Source organism: Amblyomma americanum, chromosome 2 (assembly GCF_052857255.1).
Source record: "Amblyomma americanum isolate KBUSLIRL-KWMA chromosome 2, ASM5285725v1, whole genome shotgun sequence".
Taxonomy (NCBI): Eukaryota; Metazoa; Arthropoda; class Arachnida; order Ixodida; family Ixodidae; genus Amblyomma; species Amblyomma americanum.
In genome coordinates, this window is record NC_135498.1 from 76,872,872 (window position 1) to 76,897,464 (window position 24,593).

General features: G+C 45.1%; 2 protein-coding genes across 5 annotated transcripts in view; one reads left to right on the plus strand and one right to left on the minus strand.

Annotated features, from left to right (window-relative positions):
- The window catches only part of LOC144121461 (cation-dependent mannose-6-phosphate receptor-like), a 44,634-nt gene extending 27,540 nt beyond the window's left edge, over positions 1-17,094 (minus strand). The window contains exons 1-7 of one of the 4 annotated variants that reach the window (XM_077654669.1): positions 16,876-17,094; positions 16,472-16,647; positions 16,218-16,327; positions 15,302-15,447; positions 7,234-7,360; positions 5,448-5,569; positions 4,569-4,628 (exon numbers count right to left, since the gene is read on the minus strand). In XM_077654669.1, the coding sequence (XP_077510795.1) occupies positions 4,601-4,628; positions 5,448-5,569; positions 7,234-7,360; positions 15,302-15,447; positions 16,218-16,327; positions 16,472-16,647; positions 16,876-17,039 (873 nt within the window). In that variant the 5' untranslated portion in view covers positions 17,040-17,094 and the 3' untranslated portion in view covers positions 4,569-4,600. Of the gene's footprint in view, positions 1-1,137; positions 4,629-5,305; positions 5,570-7,233; positions 7,361-15,301; positions 15,448-16,217; positions 16,328-16,471; positions 16,648-16,875 lie in introns of those variants that run through there. The other 3 variants (XM_077654668.1, XM_077654667.1, XM_077654671.1) reach the window with 3 other exon arrangements.
- A 255-nt stretch (positions 17,095-17,349) lies between these two features.
- Positions 17,350-23,976, plus strand: IntS1 (integrator complex subunit 1). Its single transcript, XM_077654672.1, has one exon. The coding sequence runs from the start codon at positions 17,491-17,493 to the stop codon at positions 23,860-23,862; it is 6,372 nt and encodes a 2,123-aa protein (XP_077510798.1). The 5' UTR covers positions 17,350-17,490; the 3' UTR covers positions 23,863-23,976.
- Positions 23,977-24,593: the final 617 nt, after the last annotated feature.

The following is a 24,593-nucleotide window of genomic DNA, read 5'->3' on the forward strand; positions in this document are numbered from 1 at the left end:
AGCGTTGTGCAGCTGTTGCTTTTAAGCGGTGACTTCATGACACCTGCATGACACTGCGCACCCAGTGCCATCCCGCGTCAGGCATCGGAGGCACCCATCTCCACGTGTCTTGTGCTAGCTACCCCTCGTGCTCGCGCCGTCTTGCTTGTTTAGCGAATTTCACGCGGAGAAGAGCAGCTGTGGCAGTCAGCACAGACTTGTTCTGCAGAAGTTAAAGGAGCTGCGCGTCCTCTGATGAGGAAAGTTTACCACAGCACGATCCGCTTCTGCATGGAGCCACTGTGCATAAGCAGATCGCCCCGAGGACGCCACAAGGCGCCAGGTGCCGGCTGGCTGTTTACATGCCTGTTCTGCCAGGACCAACCAGTGCGTGCACTCTAACGGTGCACGGAAGTAGATTGCGCTGTGCTGAATCTCTCTATTGATGCACGCTGCCAAACCGGTTACGGCGCGTGTGCATCGCGGCCTGCGAGTAGCGCGGCCGCAGACACATGGCAGGGACATATCTGGCTGCCATGCTTCTGCCTGCTCATGTCTGATGCTGCGGGCATACTCAGACCGGCTCTGGCACATACACGGGAGCACAGGCACGCAGTGTGGAGTCAGGACTTTGACTGTGCATGCGCCGCAGTGCCATGCCGGAGGAGGTACGCTGAACTGAAACCACACGCCACAAGAGTTCCAGAAGCGTTATTCACTCGAGACGAATACTTCGAGATCTTGAATGCCAAACATTCGGATCAAATCGAATATTGAATACTTTACTATTTGACTGAATATTCAAAATTATCTAATATTCGCACATGCCTAGTAAGTTGGCTGGAAATAAATGGAAACGCATAAACTGCAACCCAGGCTCCAAAAAGCACCTACTGTGGAAGAGTTTTGTGGGCAAATGTTTCGTTCAAGGTGGCTCTTTTGCCAGTTAAAAAAAAATGTTTTTACTGCTGTTTCTACATACCAGTATTCTGCTTGTATCATGTGCACTGAGACAGTGGACGTAAAAGCGCTGAATTTATCTGCAGTAACCTTCCAGTCTAGTGATAATCCTTGTGCATTATTTTTCTGCACTATGAACACCCTGCAGATCTGTTTTTGTAACGAGCAAACTTCCAGATGCCATCATCACACCAAAACTTGTAAGACGTGTGTCACATTTATTATCCATGAAACCAATCGTACATGCAACCAGGCAAGCAGTAATAACACTGCCAACATACTTGAAAGCAAATAGACAAGACACATTAGGTTTTCATCTAACTCTCTAAACATAAAGCCTCACCACACATGTGGGTGGAGACAGGAAAAATCCAAGCTGGCTATGGCAGGAAATTGACTGATTTACTGTTCCAAGGCTGCTGGCCCCTAGACAGTAGATGGGTGCTCCAAAAACTTACAGCAACAACACTGTCAGACAAGAAGCACAGCAATGCTTTCGTTGCAGAAATTACAGACTGCATGCCACTTCACTCAAGCTGTGAACGTGACCACATTCATCTAGCCTTTGCCGACATCTTTTGCTCAGAAAACTAACGAAGTCAGCAGCAGCCTTATCAACACAGTGCCAGACATGCAGTAATGTGTGATAAAGATATGCATGGAAATAATATGCATTCAAACAACAGATCCTACAAAATCACGGAAATTCTGTGTATAACTACAATACAAAATAAAAAGGAAAAGCCATAGTTCATCCTTCACTGACTAGTATAGAGGGTACTTGATGCCAAGGCACCAAGATACGGAACTGCCTTCAGGCTAAGGAACCAAAACGACAGTGCTCTGAACACAACTGCTTGTAGGAAATGCTGGTTTTCAAGGTGTGCAGGGCACTTTGAGAGGCCTTAGCTCACAATGTCACCCTTACACCTGTACCGGTTTGACAAAGTTTAGCACAATGTTTTCAGCAGGCATAACAGGCAACAGCAATGCAACAGGTGACAGTGCCCTTATATAAACTGCCATCACGGATTTGGTACACGGCATTCGATGTCGCTACACGCCTACTTTTATGCAAGATGCACTTTCACAGTACCCAGACACAACTTAGTGAACAATATAAAAAAAAGGCAGCAACCGTTGAAACTAAAAATTGTTCCAGGCCTCCGGAAGTTGCTGCATATACTAGCTGGTACTCCTCGTAATGCCCAATTGCACTTTTGAGAAATTTTACGCATTTCCATGAGTCCACTATGACACAGACACCACAATGCTTGCAATGAACACTGCCCAACAGTAGTTCCACTATGGCACCAGTGGTCTTGTGCAGCAGAGAACCGAATGTTGCTTATGCAGTGCCTAAAAACCAAGCTCTACATACTCCATGCTTCAAATACAATTGAACCTCAAAATAACAAACCTTGCTTGAATGCAAGGACTTTCTTTTGTTTATTCTTCTTTTCTGAAGGCACTGCATTTAGCCTTAACGAGGCAAAGTAATTCTACATGCCAAGAAAAAGAAAAGACTCTGACTGCAGCAAGTTTCACCATTTACCTATGTATGAGCACCTATTATAAGATGACACCAGGGTGTAGCCAAGTTTGTACTATGGGCTTTTGCAATTGATGTTGTTCTACCCAATAGGAATATAATAAACATTGGGATGTCACAGTTCTCGGAGACAGTTTTTGCGATGCTTTAGATGGCCTCCAAGACTGATGGCACAACATGCCGAAACAATTTAATTTCACTGATTCAATACCGTACACCAGAATATTATTGGGACTGCTATAGTAGCCGAACAAAATGAACACTGATGAAGATCTTCATTATTGCAGAGCTTCTAGCTAAACGCTTATTTGTAAATTCCTGTTGACAAAATGCCTAAAAAAAAACTATTGCAGCAACTCAATGAATTTGCACATTTAACATGCAGCTCCTGCACAATAAAATGTGAGGTAATGGTGGCTCTAGAATAGAAGCACAACTTTGTTACGCTGAGGCCCAATTGTATAAAACTTTTTCCTCGTATACAGCAAAAGGCGTAAAAGCAGTCTGCCTATGAGCTCCAAGCCCACAGCCACATAATTAATGCAATACACACACAATGAACAGAAACTGACTCTACATGCATACATATCGCCTGCACAGCACCAAGCAAAACTACTATGCTTAAAGAAGATTATGAAACAACTTGCCGCACTCATGTAGGTAGTTTTGGTGGGGCTCAAAAGTGTGCCACTTGAGCCTCACTGTGTGTGCTTCATGTTTTTATTATTACGACTATAAAACTTGTTCAGAAATGGCACTGACATATGAAAGCTTCTTTGCAGTCTATGGAAACTGAATCGACACTTACTTGCGTAATGTGCACGTGAACTGCGGCACAGCAAATTGGTGGGGCACATAACTACCAAAGGTGGTTAAGCTTCACAAAACAAACATGGGTGGTGATTACTTGCGTTGCAAATTGGTGGGTCACAAAACCAGCAAAAATATTTAGGCTTCACAAAAGAGTGTGTTGGTGGCTAATCTCAACTGTTTTCATAGTATTCAAAGGAGAAAAGTATCACCATAACCACCCACACATAAAAGAAAAAAAAAACGACTCTTGACACTCCATTCAGCGTGTGCACAAGCCCACAGCACATATATAGCACGCACACTACAGAACAGAAAGTGTCGCACATTTCAACATTCAGAGCGTGACACATAAGCGACCCTCAGAACTACAACCACGTACCCTAATTACGCTTCAACAAACTACATAAAGCTCTGTTCTTCACTGCTACAGTCCCTGTGCTACATTTTCCAAGGCAGTGGAGAGAGGTGCAAAAGAAGCAAGACCTGTGTGCAATAAAAAAAAAAAACTCCTTCAAAAGAAACAAGATCTGCACCTTGTATGGAAAAAAAAAAGGACAAAAAAGAGCCCTTTTCTGTCTTCCCTTCATTTCAAGAGCCTTCATGTTGAAAACTTTGCAAATGAAAGCGAATGTCCATTAAAGTGCACTAGCCATGCCTCAACACCATTATGCATCATCACATGAGTGCACAAGGAACTTTTTTTTTTCTGTACAGTGGTGTATGCCATTATAAGGATTTCTTCACAGTGATGATGCCTTAATCATAACCCAAATTTCTAACTGGGACTCCCGCTCATTTTATTTGCGAAATTAAAGTCTTCCCACTTTTAAGTGCAAAAAAAAGAAGGTCACAGGGATGGTGCTAATGAAAGCAGCTTTCCCTAAGCATATGGAATGTGGAGTGTGCACATCTATAAACAGCTTGTACTCAATAGTATACATGCCACAGACCCTTTGGCCAGGAAAACACCTAACAATTTCTTTTCCCTAGTGGCCATATTGCCTGCTAAGATAGCAATTAAGTTTTTGACATTACAATTTTGTTTCACAATCTTCATCCCAAAGGACAAGTTTTCAGAAACAAACGAACAGTGCACAATGTGTGTGAGCGAGCTTCTGTAACAGCACTGGCCATGTGGCTATCACATTTCCAACTGTTAAAAAAAAAGCAAGAAAAGAGGGCTGGAGGAGGGGAGCGAACAAGCAACATGCCTGCAAGATGGCAACCATAAGCAAAACAATGTTTTCATATTTCTGTAACTCACGGGCAGAGATCGTCAAGCGGCACCTGCTCCTGTCACACAGCCACGCCACTCGGAGGGGCACTGAGGATGAATTGAGGTTAGCCAATATTGATTGGTCACCGCATTCTAATGGCAAAAAAGCTACTTTTAACTAAAAGAGAGCTTTTATAAGTGGGAAAAAAGGCCCAAAAAAATAGATCTCTAAGGCCAGATCACCATCCACTTCCAACCAAAAATTACGGACTTAGAATTTGATGCCTCTTGACGTTGCCAATGTTGAAAGTTTGAATCAACAGGCTGAATAAAATTATTTAATTTTCAGCGCCAACATCCTCGACTATAAATATGCCTTTTGCTACCAAACATTTACTCGGAACTGCAAGAAGAGGCCACACTGAATTTCGCTAAAAACAAAAATTTAACGGAATCGTCCTCAGAGTTCCTTTTAGCTACAGAGTACATTACAAACCACCCCGCCCTCCTTCTGCTGACACAGAACAATAGTGCCCAAGTGCAAGTGCTCCTGTTGGTACAGAACACAAAACAAGGATATACAGGAGGGCAGACTCCGCTCTCTGCAACAGTGTGGCAGAGTCACAGACGGCTCGGAGCTGTTCAAGTGCCGACACCTAGTGGCCCGAAATGCAACCACACCCCCACACAACTGTTCCACTTTCAAAGAAACTTGATAATCCTCGCCACCAGATGGCCACCAGTGCACACACCTGGTCATCTTTCATTCTAACACTGATGGGGAGTTTCACCCCCTGCTTGCTCTGTGGTAAAGATTGAGCCAAACTAGCTGTGTGAAAAAGGGCAAGAGACTGCGTATCCTTGTGTAACACGTTTCAGCGAAACTCGCTGGCAACAAAAAAGTAAAAGTGAGTTTCACCAGCCTACATGGTCAGCAGCTGGTCGTCCCTGTCCTCGTCTGGACGCAGGGGCCTGTCGTCAATGTCTCTGTAGGAGCGATGCTCATCGGAGGAGTCACACTGGCATCGGCAGATGTAGTTGCAGCCATCCTGAGACAAAACGAAACAGTGCAGGTTCGTTTACTCGATGCTGCCTGTGCCACAAGTGAACACGCATTAATATGCAGAGAAAAACCTGTACGCCTGCAGTCTTCGTCAAAAGTATGCCTGTCACTTTTGCATGAGATCACAGAAGTGGGTGGGACTAACAACGTGATTCCTGTTTCGCTGGTGGTAGACAGGAGTCCTAGTGAAAATAGTCTCAACCCCATGCTTTTTGGGCCTTCGGCACAGCACAAGCTTCTGCACATGCCCCGGCAATAACACCAACTATATTTGATGTAACCTGTGTACGTTCATAAACAATGTCACTATAAAATTACAGATCAGTTTTAGTGTGAAAGCACAACTTAACGCTGTCCCAACCAAGAATCTTGTGTGAAGCCTCAAAGTAACTCAGGTAAGTTCGAGTTAGTTCGGAGCGCCGCGCCAGCTGTAACCAATGGGAGGGTCACCTTGAAGGTGACCTCGGCCAAACCTAGCGCAGCTACAGCCCCTCCAGAAATAAAATAAACATTGTCGCGACTGGGCTTCGAACCCACGGTAGCGTGAACAGATCAGCTTCGCTGGCTACTGCACGAGAGCACTGTGCTATCGCCGCAGTCAATCACGCCTTGTGTTAAACTGTAACACACTCTTGCACTGTGCATTGCACATCATCGTCTTCATCAACTTCCATCTGCAGCGTGAACAGATAAGACCAGCTTAACCTTGAAAAGAGCTCAACCGAAATCTAATATTGTTGACAGCCGTGCCGACAACCAAGCAGAGCGAAACCATGAGCCAACCAGGCTAAACACAATCTTTCGCACGTCTACTCAATTTTCTGCATTAAAGCCCTGCCACTTGTTTTTTCATGAGCACTGTGCTGAGTAAATAATGTCAACAATAAGACATTACAGCAGTGATATGCATATCCTCAACCCCTTTGCATACAAAAATTCCACGATCCTCTCCAAGCACACACACAAAAAAAAATAATATTCAACACCCATCCAACAGCAAAGGTTTGAATAAAGATTAAAGTGACAGCAGTCTCAGCAAGCAAAATCTAGTAGGTTAATTTACTTTAAGCAAGATCAGTATACAAAAACAATGCCACATGTCTCAGTATCTTCCCAGACCAATCCAGTATTGTCGTGCATGCGACCACGTGTGTGCAGCCAGGTTCACCTAAAAATATGTAGGTTATTGCACACAAGGATAAAACTGCTACAGTTGACAGAGTGCCAGAAGAAATTCACTAATAAACTCGCAAATTTTCTCTCGGATTTTGACACATGGTGCAAATAGATGCTGCACCACCAAAATCAAGATCAAGATCATTTTTTATCTAGCACACTTTCACACAGAACTAAAGAAATGTCAAGACAAGGGCAAAAATACAGCTATTAGTAGCTTGACGAGGTTCTTGCCACGATTTCCTTGGAAATGGTGAGAATTTAAAATGTGCACTAAGTATGGTACATCTTCATATTTTAACGTAAACAATGTACATATGCCCGCATGTGTTACACACATTCACAAAGAACATACAGGCTCACAGGTTTAAAACCAATTACACAGGCATAACCGAAGTTTTAAAAGCATGTGAAGCTGCTGCTGAAAGTGACAATCTGTAAATGAAGCCCTCGGGGAAATACAGCTTTACTCACAGCCTGGAGATGGCCACAGTCCCTCCAGAAGCTGTAGTTTGGAATCTGCTCCAAGCCTTTCGCTCCCACCACAATGCGCTTGTACATGAAACCTAAAAGCAGGTAGCTGCCAGCCACCGTGAAGAAGCTGCAACAGAAAAACCAGGTGTAATTTAGCTAATCTGCAGCCGCTTTGGATTCATGCTGTAAAGGTATGAATGCAAATCAGTTATTTGCCAACACTGATTAGAGAGAGGTACACAGTGCTCGTACACTCAAGTCACTCCGTCTCAACTGCAGTAAGCAGCTAGCCCTAACCCTGACCACGAAATGTACTAATGTTATGATAACAGCCAAAAAACCATGTGACTTTATTTCTATAGAACGATGACACATGGAAAGCACAGAGGATTAGTGTAATTATGTAAGGCAAATCACAGGCACCAAGTTAAGCAATCATAGTTTTGTGCTGCCACATGTTCCACTCGGTGCGTTTCACTAAAGGTAAACACAGACCTGTTACTAGATACAAGATGAGCGGCTAGTTGTGCCTATTTATGAGGCCTACAATGTACCATATTAACGTTGAGAACAATATTGACGCAACATGTCGGCACAACCATTAACTACTTAAGAGGCGTTAACAGCTAGCTCAGCAATTAAATACTGGTTTTTCTGTTTGGCCAGTAACTCTCCCTGTACCACTGAGCAAAGTGGGGGAGAAAAAAATGAATGTGCTCAAATAATTTCCCAATTTATCAGCGAACATAAAGCTGCCTCGTTCTGAAGTGAGAACCGCCATCAAGAGTTACTGAGAGGCTGTTCTGATTTGATTTAAGCATTTGCAGTTGTTAATATCATCACACCTGCCACTAGGAACAGCTCTTTCGGCCACCTTCACAGCATGCAAATGGCATTCTTATACAGGTTGTGTTGCTCTGATAATACAAATCAGCAATTTACCAGTTTCTTTGTGTAGTATTTATACTTGGCAACAGGTTTTTTTGGTTATAAAGAGAAAACTACAGGAGCGAAGTGCCTGTAACTTTGTCACTCCACCAATAGTTTGGGCTCAGGACAGCTGCCAAGCATGCCGCTCACTGCACGGCTGCTTTGTTCCATTGCTGGTGCAGCTGGTACCATGCATAGCAGCTTCTTGTAACCAAACGTGCCTGTGCAATTCAATGTAATCAAAGAAGCTGTTCTTGGCGTGACTCTTTCAATGTTTTAAAATGAGCAGTCAGGTTAGAAATGCAGTCGAGCCTACTTTTAATGAACCTGACGGCTGCGCGGATTGCGTTCGTTATATCTGAGGTTCGCAGTAAGTGGGCTTCCCACGTTACAGCCAAAAATAGAAAGTCGGAAAGTGTAAGTTCTTTATGTGTGTCTGCTTATTCACACTACACCCCATTACGGTGCTTCCCAACCTCTCCCCTACGCAGTCACATGAATCTCGCCGATACCCTTGCTTCCAACAAGCTGGCTTAGGGATGCAATATAGCTAATCGTGGTCGAAGCGCTCACGGTACCAAGTGGTAGGGCGGCCTCCTCATCATCGTCCTTATTAAATTCCTGGCAGTGTGATAGCTCTCGTACTTCACATACTAATATATTCCTCAATGTGTGGCTTTCCCATGTTGGCATCATCATCCGTGCCAACGAAGTCATCCCAGGCGACATTAGGCTGGGCCAGCTGCGCATCGCCGACGCGTTGTCACAAATCCACATGCGTCTGGTAACATGGTGTTCGACAGTGCTCTTCATCGTTCCTAGGTTTCTAAATGTCTGCACAATGTAAACAATTATTTATGCACTCCAGAGTCAATTCCATCCACGAACTTCACGACTGGGAGCAGAAAAATTAGAACTGGGATGTTGTGGCATCTGATCTGTCTATTGCTAACAGTATGCACTGATCACATGCCGCCAAAAGGAGATCTTCAGCACGTGAGTTACGACCATGTAGAGTGACCAGTCTTGCTCGTCGCATTCGGTGGCAGAAGAGCATGGCCACCGCAGTGAGGGCAGGCAGCACGTGGCGAGCCGCACAGTTGTCGATCAAGAGACCTTCCCATTTTTTTTTCGTCACGTCATCGTCCAACTCAACAAGGCACTCGCCCCCCCCCCCCCCCCCCCCCCCCCCCGCTTCTAAACTTAGGCCTAGTGGCGCTCTTGTCGAATAAAAACTAAAGGCGCACAGCATTCATACCTGTCTGTTGTGCATGAAACGTACAAGAACATAGCTTCCAAAGCACTGCGCCTTGCACGTCTTCCCAATAACGGCAACCACCGCTCGCTGCTGTTCATGCTCTTGCAGAGAAAGCCACTAGCGCAAAGCTTACTGCAATTTCCACCTGCGCTAGGCATCAGCTTTCAAGGCATGCATTTTTGACGGCACCATCTGATAAAATGTTTTTGACATTCTGCACATCCTACATTTGTCATTTACTTTTATTGTTTTTACTTTTTTTTTGGGGGGGGGGGGGGGTCCACTTTATTTGCATAGGAAGGAGGTAGGGGATGACCCAGAGGCTGGGAGATGCTCATCGCTCTCTGCTCCAGCAAGAAGCAGTGGTTTTCGTCTTCAGGGCCAAGTTTACAGCACCTCCTCATTCACTGTAACCGATTTGTGCAGCCACAAGTGTTCGTTGTATATTGATAACAGTAAGCACTGGTGGTGCTCCACCGACAAGACACCTCGAGTATGTGAATTATGCCCGTGTCAAGTGGCTGGTCGTGCCTGTCGCGTTCAGTGGAAGGAGAGCGTGCTCACCACAATGAGGGAAGGCAGTATGTGACGCGCTGCACAGTTGTTTAGCATGTTTTTTCTGCGATATCGTGGTTGCACTCAATACACCACTCAGTGAAGAAGTCACCTGTCATCCCCATCTAAGCTTATGCCTAGTGGCACAATCGTCGAATAAAAAAAAAGTCCCGCACCATTCACGCCTTTGTGCCGTGCATGTAGCGTACGAGAATGTACCTTCCGAAGCACTGTGCTTTGAAAAACTTCCAAATGACAAACGGCTACTACCGGTCATTGCTGTTCATGCTCATGTACAGAAAGCTCCTAACACAATGCTTACTGCACTTTCCACCAGCGCTAGGCATCGCCTTTGATGGCTGGATCTGGTAAAATGTTTTGTCAGCATTCCACATATCCCGTATTTCTTATTTCTTATTTATTTTTATGGGTTTTGCTTCTTTTACCTTATTTTCGTAGGAAGACGAAAGAGTGCGGCACGGCTCGTCGCTCTCTGCAAGAAGCGATGGTTTTTGGCTGTGGGGTCGAGTTTACAATGCCTCCTCGGTCGCTGTAGCCAAGTTTTGCAGCCACAGGCGTTCGTTTTATCTGAGACACAGTGCCATTGCCTTAATACATACATTGACAACAGCACTGTTATATTTCGTAATAAGCAAGTGTTCGTTATAACTGCGGCCATTACAAGTGGGCTCGACTGTATGCGTTAAATAATGAGTATAACCAATAAGTAGTGTTTTAAGAAGAAACTGTTCACTCCAATTGGATACTATATTCCGCCATGTAGAAAGAGACAGTATGCTTCAGTTCTGTAGCTTTGGCAGCAGTGCCAAGAAACGTTGTCCAGCGTATAATTCACATATATGAAATTACTAGTTTCATTCCTGGAAGAGTTAACAGTGACAATTTCACCCTAGTTAGTCTAAAATACAGCCTCAGTGAGCAACGCCTGGGGTTTTTCAAACTTCAGTGCATTACCTGCTCTTTCCTTTCTTTGTTGCAACAAACATTTTGAGGCCAAACGTAATGAAACTGTTCCGTCTTAAGTTTTTTTTTTGTGCTGATCTGATATATATGTTCACTTCTTACACCAATTAGTTCGAAAAAATTAACAAATTTACATTCCTTTCCTTGCAAAGCCAACAGAAAACTATTATTAACGTGTGGCTAGATAACATAACGTACAAGAAATGCAATACTGAAAGTACTTTACACATTAAAGCCAATATTAGTTATCTTACAGCACGCTGCACTTCAGTGTTCATAGGACTGGTTATAGAATGGTTCAACCCTTTGTGGCGCAGCATCTACAACTGCGCACACTTTACAAACTTTCTTCGAAACGTCTAGAGCTGTTTTCACGAAATCAGTTATGCCAGCTGCATTTGAAATCCCTACTGGACAGAATGGTAGAGCCATTTAGCGACTAAAAAAGGCTTTGCTTTTAAAAACCAAAAAATAAAGGTAGACACTACAAAGTTATATGCCACGCCACGCCCAGGAAGTGCTGTCTGGTGCTGTCCTTTCTTCTCTCATGGGGTGGAACACTTTATTAAAGAACAGAGTAGTTGAGTTTTCATTGTGGAAACAGCTTTGGATGATAAAGAAAATAATTAACTGGGGCATAAATGTGTTGCTTGAAGAATAGGGCTGCAATTTCATGAGTGTGGAAGTGTGAGACGTGTTAATTCCTAATGCTTTTGAGCCATTCACATTGTTTTTGTGAAAAAGGGAGCTCCAAATATATGCACACTAATTTTCAGGTTTTTCTCTATAGCAGAACATAATGCATGTCTCAAATGATTATATTACAAAGCGCAAAATAATCTGTAGGCCTAAATGCAGAAATCTGTTCCCAACACTGCATGCCTTATTCATTTAGTAGCACGCTGCAACAAATATTATTATGCTATCTGCTGCTCTAGATGCCGAGATATCATCTTCAAAACATGCCCTCAAAATAAGGTGGATTAAAATTCTTTTTTCAAATTCTGAATCAATGGAAAATTGATGATGATGGATTTTTATGGCGCAAGGGCATCTGTGGCCAAAGAGCACCATGGCACAAGGTTATTTGTTCTACTCAAGGTGGGGTCAAAGACCCATTTCCCAAGCACTTCACCCTAAAGAAGCCGAGCACCAGGCAGGGTAAAGCTTGTGCCCAGTGTGTCACCGGTGGGTAGCCGGCGGCACTGGGGATCGAACCCCGCACCTCCCGCATGCGAGGCGGATGTTCTACCACTTGGCCACGGCTGCGGTATCAATAGAAAATTGATATCACGCAGTACATTTCATATTCACAATCGAAAATAACATGGCACCAACACAAGCATGCACTAACCAAGTATTCCTTTTCTAATGACGCATTCAGGTCCTCATTCTTTCCTTGGGTAATCAGAGAATGAAATAAACTAAACTCGTCAATAACAAACACAAATTCATTATCCCAGCTCGTTTCAGCTAGAACTCATCACAAGAGAATATTAATGCTTCTTATGTTTGTTTCCAACTCTCTTTTATGTACAGCTGACTGAAATTGAAGTGAAACTGGATACACCTGTTATTGTTCCATAACATTTCTTGCCTTGCCTTTGTCTAAGATGTGCCCTTTATGGTTGGTAATTTTATAGTTTGTTTTTATTTAATTTTGTAGCTTTATTGTTTGTATTTGGAGAACTGTTTTGCTGGTTCATTTTTGTGTGTTACAAGTGTGACTTTACACGAAAAAAAAAAAAAAATTTGCCCACCTGCTAGGTTCTCGGTTGAAAGTGGCACATAGTTAATAAAAAAATTTAAAAATAAACTTGCCAACAGTAAAGAATTTTTGTACTGAGAAAACAGGAAATACTAATAGAAATGAGGAATAATTTGGAATTATAAATTGGAATTGCAGCTAAAATTTTATCCAACAATCTATAAACTTCATATAGAGGCATGAGACAGGATGTCGATTTTGAAAAACTATTTCAAAAATGAACTTTTTCGTGATCTTTTGGCCTTAAAGACCCCTGTCCCACTCATAACAGCAAAACAGGAAAATGAAATCGAACCCAGCTGCCACGGCTGCATTTCGATGGAGGCGAAAGGCGTACGTGTGATGTCAGTGCACATTAAAGATCCCCAAGTGGTTGAAATTATTTCAGAGCCGTCCACAACGGCACCTCTTTATTTTCTTCTCTCAAGCCCACCTTTAACCCTTCCCTTACAGCACTGTTCAGGTGTCCGCCAAGATGCAAGACAGATACTGCGCCATTTCCTTTCTGGAAAAACCAATCTTAATTTTCAAGCTGGGCAACAAAATTGAATGCAATGCTTTTTTTTCTGGTGTGATAACACTGCAAATATTATTGATGATGATGATGATTATGCTTTTCTTATGGCGCAAGGGAGTCTATGGCCAAAGAGCGCCATGGCACAAGGCATTTTTCGATTACTCAAGGTGAGGTCAAAGACACATTTCCAAAGCATTTCAGCTCTTACTAGCCGAGCACCAGGCCAGGGGAAAGCTTGTACCCACTGTATCACCGGTGGGCACCCGGCGACACCGGGGATTGAAACCCGCACCTCCCGCATGTGAGGCGGATGCTCCAAATATTATTGACTCAAGTATAATACACCTATTGAATACTGTAAATGACTCAATTTTCATGAAAATGCAAATTCTGCATTTTTTGCAAATGGTATTCAAGTCACAAAAATTTGGTCTCACAAATAATTAAGGCAGAACTGTGACTCATAATTCCGTGAGAAATGTCACATGAGATCAGCACACTGTTCTTATCGGCAACTAGAGGTGGAAAACGCAGCAGCAGCTTCCCGCGAGTATATTCTCTTGAAAAAAAAAAGAGTGTTCCACTGTTCCTAAAAACAACTCTCATCTCTCCTCACAGTTGGTTCACTCAATAGGTGCTGAAAGGGATGTGCTTCAAGCATAACATTCTTAACCTGCTGCCTGAGTCTGTCTGTTTTCTAATCCACTGCTTCTTTATGCCGAACTGTCGCCCTTTCCGTCAAATTTTGGAAGACAGCAGCAACTTGTGACAAGCTGTGAGCCAGATCAACATGCTAATAACATTTGTGACATAGAAAATGCAGTGCTGCTTACAAAAATCTACTCGGAACTTGCAATGGTCAACTTTAATATCGATTTGAGCAATACAGCAACATAATATCGTGCAAATGGTCAGGCAGAGGAGCCTACAAGAAATTATGACATTAAAAAAAAAAGTGAAAGAACTGGAGTTGCGCTCTAAGGACGTATCTGTGGTGCCAAAAATGTAGTATTACTTCAGTGCTTATAAAGATTTGGTGTGTAGTTCGTAGCAAGCTACACACAGCTCACTACACATTGCCCAGCTTGTTCAGGCAATGCTGGGAACTCGCTATACTTGCTTCTCGCTGCGAATGTCACCATGATAGGCCAAGAGTATACCTGTCCTCCCCCAAAACACACAATTTGCATTTTGCCTCTGTCGAAACACAGGGTTCGTTTCCGCCTCCAGCGGCTATGTGCTGTAAAATGTCAGTGCAAGTTAAAGATCCCCAGGTGGTCGAAATTATTCCAGAGTCCTCCACTACAGCACCTCTTTCAATCTTCTTTCACTACAACCTTCCTCTCATCCGACAGCTGAGGTGTCCACCGAGAGGTGATACATTTACTGTTTTATTTTCTTTCATTTCTTCAAAACAAATTTTTTATTTTAAACTTTTCACACGATTTGTTTGCGCACAACAGATACTTTGTCTATTCCTTTGCAAAGCACAGTTCACCCACTGAATAGTATTATTTTAACACTTTTCAGGCCGGCCATACACTGCCAACTGCCCATACCGCTATCATGCAGATTATAGCTAACAGGGGCACTGAGGACAAAGTGAAGTTGGGCCATATCAACCGATTACTGCGCTCTAATTACAAAGAGGGTGCTTTCACCAAAAACAGAACTTTCAGAAACTAGGAAAGACCAAAAAATAAAATGCAGGTATCGCTGCTGCAAGCCATTTTCACAAACTGCAATGACGTTAAGCACTTTGTGCTTGATGATCACCGAGGCTAAAGCACACTACCATCCCCTTCCAGTAGATGTTCAGAGTTCATAATTCTGTCAATGCTGTTCAGATGGTGTTCACTTGGTTCAGATGACACACACCTGAACCAAGTGCAAGAAAAATTATTCCATTTTCAACCCAAGTTTCTCACTAATAAATGTGTCGTTTGCTGCTGAAAAAACACGGCCACAAAAAACCTAGCTATTAGATTTTACTAATATAACAAGAAAATGGATAGTGTCGTCGTCAGTGTGCCTTTAAACATGTAGTTTTACTTACAGTATGCAGAACACGGCACCGCCACTGAGACCACGATGATGCTGCTCATGTTTCTCCTTGGAACATACAACACTGCTGCTTACTACAAAAACGTAAGAGCAGCTTGGTTCGCCTGTGCGGCCGCTGGAGGCTATTTGGAGAGATCCCTGAAATGCACAAACAAATGATTTTTCCACCTACACGACTGAACAAAGGCACGCTTCCTCAGGTACTGAGAGGACCTGAGCAACCACAAATCTTTGTAGGAATGCTGCACATATTTCATGTCCAACAGTGTCATACATTCAAATTACACTTTCAAAAACTTACTTTCCGGCGTCATGATTTTCGAGCCAACAAAATGCGTAGCTACGAGTGATGACGAGCTGTTTAATCGTGACAAGTTGCATGCGTTGAATAGGCAATGACTGACGACAAGCTGAGCTTAACAGATAACGAGAAGGGCGAAGTAATTGAGAATTAAGAGAGCAGTTATTGTGCTCATGCTTGCCCTGCATTTTCTGTACTGAGGACGCGTCCCTCTTCTCAAGCAAGCAAGGTTGACTGCGCTGCACACTACTGCAGCCAAAAAAAGTCCTACATACATGGGTGGACAAATGGCACTGGCAGTGCAGCAATGAATAGTACAGTCGTGAGCAATATGAGAGGGAACGAAGTTAGGCCGCATTTATTGATCACTCTTTAATTATATGTGACTATAGTTTTTCTCTTTTATAACTAGTTTTCCTCTCGGAGCATAATATTTAAAGATCAATCGCAAATTTGGTAGAGAAATAACCAGAAAATTTGAAATTATGTGCAAAAAGCTTGTCGGCACCACGCTTGCGCGGTTTAACTGAAAATGATAAATTATTCTTCGCGTCGCAAGCGTTTCGGTACAGCCGAGCCCCCTCCGCCCTTTCCCAGAAGAACTTACGTGATGCTCGTCTGGACTGCAAAGGACGACAAACTGAACTTGTCGAGAAGAGTTCTCACAGGATCCATTATACTGATCGCCACCTCTGTATGTGACTAGAGTCCACCCGGCTGAAAAAAAAAAAAAAAAAGTGGCTTCAGTTTACGTGGCTTGTCAGTGCCAACGTTATTAGTTTATTTATGATGAGAAGCACACACAACTGAAAGAAGGCGCATTTCGCGAGCTCAGACGCAGCAAGGAGAAATCCGACTCACGGGCCCCGACTAGCGTCGTAGCGTTCAGTTGTCCCAACACGATTGTCTGGTTGGCTTTATCGCCAATAACATGTTGAACAGCCCCAATTAGAGGCGCCGACTTGTTTACGCTTGCGCAGACGCCGATTTCGTAGACATTCTTCAGTTTGCCGTCTACTTTGTCCTCTACTCTGAAACTGGAGCAAAAGAAAAAAGCAGATCGTTTGCGCACATTTCTGATCACATCGGTTACGAGTGCTTTCCATGAACGATCGAGCACTGTGTCACATCAATCCGGCGAACAAAATCTCAAGCAAATATTGATGAAAAAGAAGCGGCGCAGTCAATTCTATTTAGATGCGCGTTTTGCAAACCGTTTCGCAAAATCATTCATGAAAATAGAACCTCATAATATGGAATCTTACGTTTCTCCTTTCAAGTCGTGCAGCCCGTCTAAAAGCGCTTTCTCTGATTTAGAGTCCTTGTTAACCAATGTGCAACCTGGTGTTTCAGCGACTACACATTGCAAAAATGCACATGAAACCAGAAGGATTAATAAATACTCGTTGTTTATGCTGCGCGACAGCATGCTTGCGCATCACTCGGCTCAACATGCACTCGCTAGGAGGCTTGGCTCAAAACGGCTTTGCGTTTCAATGAGACGCCGCTCTGAAGCCGCTAGCGCCAGCTGTAGCGTGTTTACTGGATCATCACTCGTAGCATACTCGTAGTAAACTTCTAAATAAAAATTATGTCAACAAACCAGTCTTTTTAAATATACTAGTTTTCATTTTACTTTTTATTCCTAATGTTTTTGCATTACCTTGCATGTAGTACGACATGCGCAATACGTATGCGAAACTGTGGCTTGCAGTAAACAAATAGAAACTAACGGGTATGGCATGGCAAGTATGGCGCCAGTGCTGGCAGGTTGTCAGCGGACGCGTCTCTTTCAGGTAGCAGTTATGTGCTGTAGGGTTTCCAACGGGCAAGAAATGAGTTGTGTTGTAGCTACGTAAAGTGAACAACTTCGGTGCGACATGGAACGAGAGAAAGGCAAGGGCTCTCAGAAAAGAGGCCCCAACAAAGTGAAGGCTCTGTTCCCGTCCGGCGACTTCATCGCCCTCGGATCGAAACAAAGATCGACGCCCGACGTGCCTGAACCGAAGCCGCCCGTGAAGCAGGCGACATTGAGCAGCGCAAGTTCCAGCAGTGAGCGGAAACGGCCAGAAGCCGGGGGCGGACCTTCGTTGGTGCAGTCCAAGAAGCCGAAACTCGCTGCCGCTGCCCCGTCCTCTCTCGCCCGCTTAGGCCCCGGCGGGTCGCAGATAAAGCGCGAGACGCCTTCCAGCAAGAGTGATCAGTGGGACGTGATCGCCGTAGAAGTCGACCCAACAGACTTTCTGAGCCGCGTTCTGAAAGCGGAGGACGTCGGCGATGATGAGAAGGTAGAGTCGCTCATGTGTGGTGCGGCGAAAACGCTGAAGAACACGCGGCCAAAGCCAGATCCCATGCTCTACCTAACTTTGATGTTCCTGGCCAAAACTCGACCAAGGATATTTGACTCGGAGGGTTCCGTCGAAGCCTTCACTAGCTTGCTCAAGCGCGACGTCACGGTGAACTTCAAGACTAAAGGCAACAACCTGATCTCGGTGCTGGCTTGCAACCTCTTGCTGGCTGCGTTTCAGGACAACGTCAGTTGGCCAGATCAGTTTGTGAAAGTTTTTGTCGAGGACTCGCTGGGAGACCGAGTTTGGGTCGACCACGATGAGTGTAAAAACTACGTTGACAATGTGCTCACGGCGTTTAACACCAGGCTGCCGCCCAAGAGCATGCTTGCGCCGGACCTCCTCTTCAAGCCAGACGCGTGTCCCAGTCCTCCAGCGCAAGCAGTCGATGACGACGATTCCCTGTCGAGTTTGCACCTGGACCTTAAGGAGAGCCCGGAAAATGTTGCAGTTGTGCCACGATTTGCAGGCTCCAAAGGAAGCATTGAGCACTACATTCTGGAAGTGATCCACGAACAGCTGAATCGCCGTCAGCCAATGGACATCTCGAAAAACCTATTGCGTTTGCTGGTGTGTGCGTGCGGAATCAGCGAGGTGCGTTCTTTGGTTGCCCACCGTCTGGAAACTTGGCTTCAGAATCCCAAGCTGACCCGTCCTGCCCAGGACCTGTTGCTCACAGTGTGCATGAACTGCAACCAGCACAACAAACATGATGTCGAAGTGATTGGCTGCCTAATCCGCATTCGGCTGAAGACGAAGCCGGTTGTCAACCATTTCATGCAGTGCATGAAAGAACTGTTGGGTCAGCATGCTGACAATCTATGCACTGTCTTGAAGCATTGCATTTACAATGAACTATCGAACTCGAGGAACCCAAATAACATGCAGCTCATCTCGGTGATATTTCAGCACTCACCTGAAAAAGCTGCCAGAAATCTCGCTGAAGTTTTTCAAGACCTTCTGATCAACAGAGATGACTATCTGCGATGCCTGCGTGCCTTGTTCCGAGAGATCATACGGTCTCTGCGCTATGACCTCAACTTCACTACTTTTTGTCTTGGTCTCATGCAGGAGCGAAAGGAGACGCAATTTCAAGAACTTGACCAGCCACTGAGGGAACGGCTCTTTGTGTCAATAACGGATCTCATTGTGAAGGCTATCTTCATGGCAATCACACCAGCCGTGCGCGAAGCAGCAACAGCACTATTCAGGGGTGAAAAGAAAGACATCTCCCCCCTTCGAAACTACCAAATGCAGGTCGCCACTATTCAGCGGGACACTGTGTGGTGGCTCCACACCGTCGTTCCGAAGATGTTCAAACCAGCCAGGAATGAATTCCTGCATTGCTTGCACAAGGCCTTCTTCCTCGAACAGCTGGAACACTACTGCAAGGACAACTGGCCTCCAGAAAGTGACAGGCTCTTGATGATTCGACTAGCCTCAGACGTCCCTGCATTGGAGGACACGCTCATTCGAATACTGATAATAGGGATGTCAAAGGAGCACCCCCTCAGCCCATCTGATGCTATGGAGCTCGTAGATCAACTCATCAGAAGGGCAGCTGCAATCTACAAGGAAGATTCACACCCTGTGCTCGTGGTAGAGCGAACAGAACTCATTGAGATCATCTTTCACTTGTGCGCTTATCACCACCCTGAGAACATCACACTTCCGGCGGGCTACACGCCACCAAATCTCGCAATTGCAGACTACTATTGGAAGGCCTGGATTATGCTTCTTATTGTGGTAGCCCACAACCCTTCTACGTTTGGGGAAATGGCCTTTGCAAGTCACCCAACACTGCAAAGCATGGTGGAGATGTGCATCACTAACCACTTTGTCTTTCCTCCACCGACATTAGCAGTAGGTGAGAAAGCTGATGAAATCAAAGCACGGGAAATGCAGATTGCTCAGGTGGAAAAGCAGAAGATACTGGAGTTTGAAACACATCTTGCAGCTGCATCGACAAAGGTAACAATTACTGAAAGCAACAGTCTCTTGATGTCTAAGCTGGTAATGATGGACCCTCAGGGCGTGACAAGGAGGCCTCCGCCACAGGTTCTGGAGCAGCTTAAAGCTCTTAATGAAACTCTGAAGCTTGGGCACCTCCTGTGCAGAAGCAGAAAACCCGACTTCCTTTTGGGCATCATCCAAAGACAAGGCACTTCTCATATGCCTTGGCTGGCAGAACTTGTAGAGTCAAACGAGGGCTCATTCGACCTCCTTCCCGTGCAGTGTCTTTGTGAGTTTCTCCTCACAGATGCCCTGGAGTGCAGCCAAGGAGCCGCGGAGCTGGAAGATGAGAAGCCAGAGAAAGGCAAAGTCAAGCCTCCGCAGAGTAAGAAGCGCAAACAGCAACAGTTGTTGCAGCACTTGCAGAAGTTGCTGAGGAACCCGGACGAAGATGTCCAGGCCACGTGCGAGGTTCTAGACTATTTCATGAGGCGCCTCAGTTCACAGCAGCAGAGTGCCCGTACACTTGCAACCAAAGGACTCATGGTTGTCCTCAGTCAGAAGCCCCTAAGTGCAGAGGGCCTGCAAGATTCTGATCCAAACAGTCACGAATGGCTTCTGAAGGAAATTCCCTCGCTTCCTCACTTCAACGTTGTGCGCCAGGACATCAGTGCAACTCTGCGGCAGGCATGTCAAGTTGAGAATGATCCTTTTGCCGTTACAGCTTACGTAAAATTCCTTGCAACCTTTACACCTGAAGATGGACTCTCCGAGCTCTCACTTGACATCACTCAACTCATTATTGACAGGCCAACAATTGTAAACTGCATTCTCCTGCAGGACTCCGTTGGCTTTGATTACAGCCAACTTTTCCACTGCTCACTGCTCGACATATTTACGCGATATCTCCAGAATGCACGGAAGCCTTCTAAAGATGTCTTTTGGTATGAATGTCAAGATCACATAACATTGCAGTGGGCGTCTGGTGAGACTGCAACCATGTACATACTAGTTGTCCATTCCATGATCATTTTGCTCACGTATGGTCCCCCTCAGAGCGATCCTGAAATGTTCAACGCACTTTTGGAGACGTGGTTTCCAGAGGGAGGAGACCCACCCCAAGCTTTCCTCGTGGACACATCTGAAGAGGCTCTCCTCTTGCCGGATTGGCTGAAGCTTCGCATGATCAGGTCGTCAGTGGACGTTCTTGTCGATGCTGCATTGAAAGACTTGGAGCCGAACCAGCTTGTACTTTTCATTCAGTCCTTTGGTATTCCAGTTCCCAGTATGAGCAAGCTGCTTTGCTGCTTGGACAGAGCTGTGGAGTATGATGAGGCTGCTGTTGTCCAGGCAGTTGTTGACAAGGCATACATGTCGCAGCTTGTTGAAGTGCAACATCAGAGGGGAGCGATTGGGGGCGAATTGTTTTATCGGCTTCTGGGCGAGAGTGACGTCACTGACTCAGCTGCCGAGATGGACGACATTGAACCAGTGCCAACTTCGGTTATTCAGCATGCCCCACCACGACCAACAGAGGTGTCTCGTCTAGACTCGGTCCCAATAGCTGTTGTTCAGTTGTTTGGTTTAGACCCCATAAAAGGAAAGCTGGGAAGCAAGCAAGAGCAGGAACTATTTAGGGGTCTGCAAAAGGCGTTTTCACACGATGTGCTCAGAAAGTGCCTCTTTGGTGGTGCTTTGGCAGAGTTTATACACACATGCGAGCACCTCCTTGAGAGTGAGAAGCAAGAGGAGTTTGTAAATGCATTGTTTGTAAAGTCATTCATAACGTGTTCTCTCTTCAGACTTGCCATTGCAGCTCAGCAGAGAGGAGCCTCAAACTCGCCGCTTACTTTCAAGTTCCACTGGGTTTGCTCTAAGATCTTGGAGCTGAGCAAAGTCCAGTCACCCCTTACAGCAATCTTGACTCAGTACTGTATGTCACATTCATCTTCGAGGAACAAGGATCAGGCACCAAGAAGGCTAGCGTCTGGTGATGCGAAATCTGCCAACATTGTAGAAGCTCTGACATCTGTGGCACGAAACGAGTCTAAGCGTTTCGAGGAGGCACTCTGTGTGCTTGTACAAAGGGCTATCAAAATGGGCGACAGTCAGCAGCTGATTCATGCACTCTCGAAAATTCTTTGTGAAAACATGTTTGAGTCTGAGAAGGTGACCACTAGCTTTGTCATTGTAGACTGGCTGGAGCACTTGGAGCCGGAATGTATTTTCTCTTGTCCGGAGCTGCAGCACCAATTGCTTTTTCACAACAGTACGAAAAATGAGCTTCTAAGAACGACATTTCGACCATACCTGCTGGCTCTGCTCATCCACAGGGCTCACTGGACGACATTGCATGCAGCCATCAATGAGATTCTTTCTCAGGCATCCACAAAGAAGTATGATCCTTCTGCTGTGCTAGACTTCCTTCAGGCTTGCATGTTCATACCAAAGATATGGCAAGGCCGGGACAAGAAGATTCCTAAGCATTACACGCCTGAGAAAGTGTTGATCTTTAGCCCTGATCAGGCTTGTGCAATGGCAGACTATATCATCAATGAACACATTTCAGCGAGCACAGCTTCAGAGGGTCAGTCAGCTCCCCAGGAGGAAAGCAGAATTAAGATTTCTACACGTTTGCCATTGCTGGAGCAAAGCTGTGCTGACAAGACTCTGATCTCGGCTGTCGTGTCTCACCTGACAGCCATTGTCCAGAATGAACCTGATCGTCGTGCAGCTGCAAAAGAGATGCTCACGCAGCTATACCTGTGCATTCCCAGCATTGTGTTCACTTTGGATGCAATAGCCGAAATGTTGAAGGACATAGGACCGCAGACATCTGGTCAGACAAAGGTGGACACCCTCTCACACACGCTTTTGCTGGCGCTGTCCATTGCTGACTATGACAAGCAGTCTTACTACAAGCTGTCAGACCTCCATATTGCTACTAGGAAACTTGCAGCAACTCATCCAGAGCTAATGCTTCGTCAACTCCCTATGATGGCCAGCCTTCTCCACAGTCGTTCAGGTATGGGCACGTTAGTCTTTGGTACACGAAATCATGCATCATTTTTTGTGCACATGTTGGGAACGCTGGAGTTGCTTGTTCCACACCTCTTTCTTGACATTCGAGTGTCTGCACTAAATGACATACTGGACGTTTATGTGGATGCCTTTCAGTGTCATATCCAATATATGCGTAATCATGAAAGAGAGCGGATTATGGGCTTGCTGAACAGGTTCTTGCTTCTGGTTCATCAGTATGTCTACCACAATCCATCTGCAGCTAGGCAGTGGGTTCAGAAGCACCACGGTGCAATGCAAGATGTTGCAGGTGTCTTCCCAGACCTGCTGAGCCTGAAGACTCTTTTGGCTGGCACTTGTATTCTTCGACTGCATCCCGAAGGAAACGAAAATGCTCCAGAAAGCATCGGTTCAGAACCTGGCCCTTCTACAAGGAGCTCGGTTGTGCGTCCAGTGTCACAACCGCTGGGATTTGGCAAAGGTGGCAGTAGCCGGGATCTCAGGAGCCTGCTTGACAAAGATACTGTTGACCCAGAAGAGATTCTTTCGGCATTGAAGGACCTGGACATAGTTTCATCGAGGAAGCCCGAAGTTCTAGAAGCTTATCAAGACGAGCTACAGTGCGTTGTGCTGACTAGCACAAACATATCGTGTTGCAGCTTGGCATTCAGGCTGCTGCTTCAGAGCATCAAGAATAATCCAAAGACTGCAGGACAATTCATTTCGGGCTACTTGCAGTGTCTTGCAAGTGATCGTAGGGATTTGGTGTTGCTTGTGCTCGATCACCTTCCAGAATTTGTGGTGCTCGCCCAGGAGCACGGCAGCATGCTTTTGCAAAAGGCATTTCAAGTTGGAATCAGCACCAATGTAAACAGCGCTGTGCCCATCACAGACACGTTGCTGCTTCTGAACATGCAGTACGGAAACTGATCATCCTTCCATTAGTGTTAATTTGTGATAGTTGTTTGAGTGTTGCCTGTTTATGGTGAGCATACATGCTGCTTTGTGTATCTTGTTTCAAGATAAACTGCTCAATCCCTATTATTTGCTTGAATAATGATTTTTCATAAATTACTGGGTTGCATTTGTCAGTTTTGTAAATTTTTCACATGCTGCTTTTTTCTGAAATGTCATCAAAAAAAGAGTAAAGAAAGGACATAAATGGTGTGGGGTGAAACTGCTTGTTTTACAGTTGACCCCTCATTGCAGGCAATCTCATGCTTGTGCACTCTTTGGTGGTCATGGTATGAGCCCCAACAGACTCATTGAATGATTCCATTACTAGTTACGTTATTAAGGGTAACCATTGGAGCAACAGGCCATGCACACCTTGGACTAGCAGCGCACATTGAACTGACCCGGCTTCTAGTGCAGCTGCATTATGAGGCAGGCAAAAGAAAGCCCATAAATTGCCAGCTGCACGAGAATCAAGACAAAGGCACGCTGTTGTGACTATTCATGTTACTCTTTCTCCCTACAAGGTTTCAAGCGTAAAAGGCACACCTTGTCTGCAGGAGCAATCTTTGGTGTTACGTCTAGTACAGCAGCCAAATAATTTTGCCTTGCTCACATGTAGATAGAGTGCATGATGGCTGGTTCATGCAAGACAAGGTACAGTGAACTGGGGGCAGTGTTATCATCTGTACTATTTCTCTTTACGG

Excerpts from the sequence above, each read along its gene's own strand:
- IntS1 (XM_077654672.1), top strand. The coding sequence starts at position 17,491 with ATGGAACGAGAGAAAGGCAAGGGCTCTCAGAAAAGAGGCCCCAACAAA.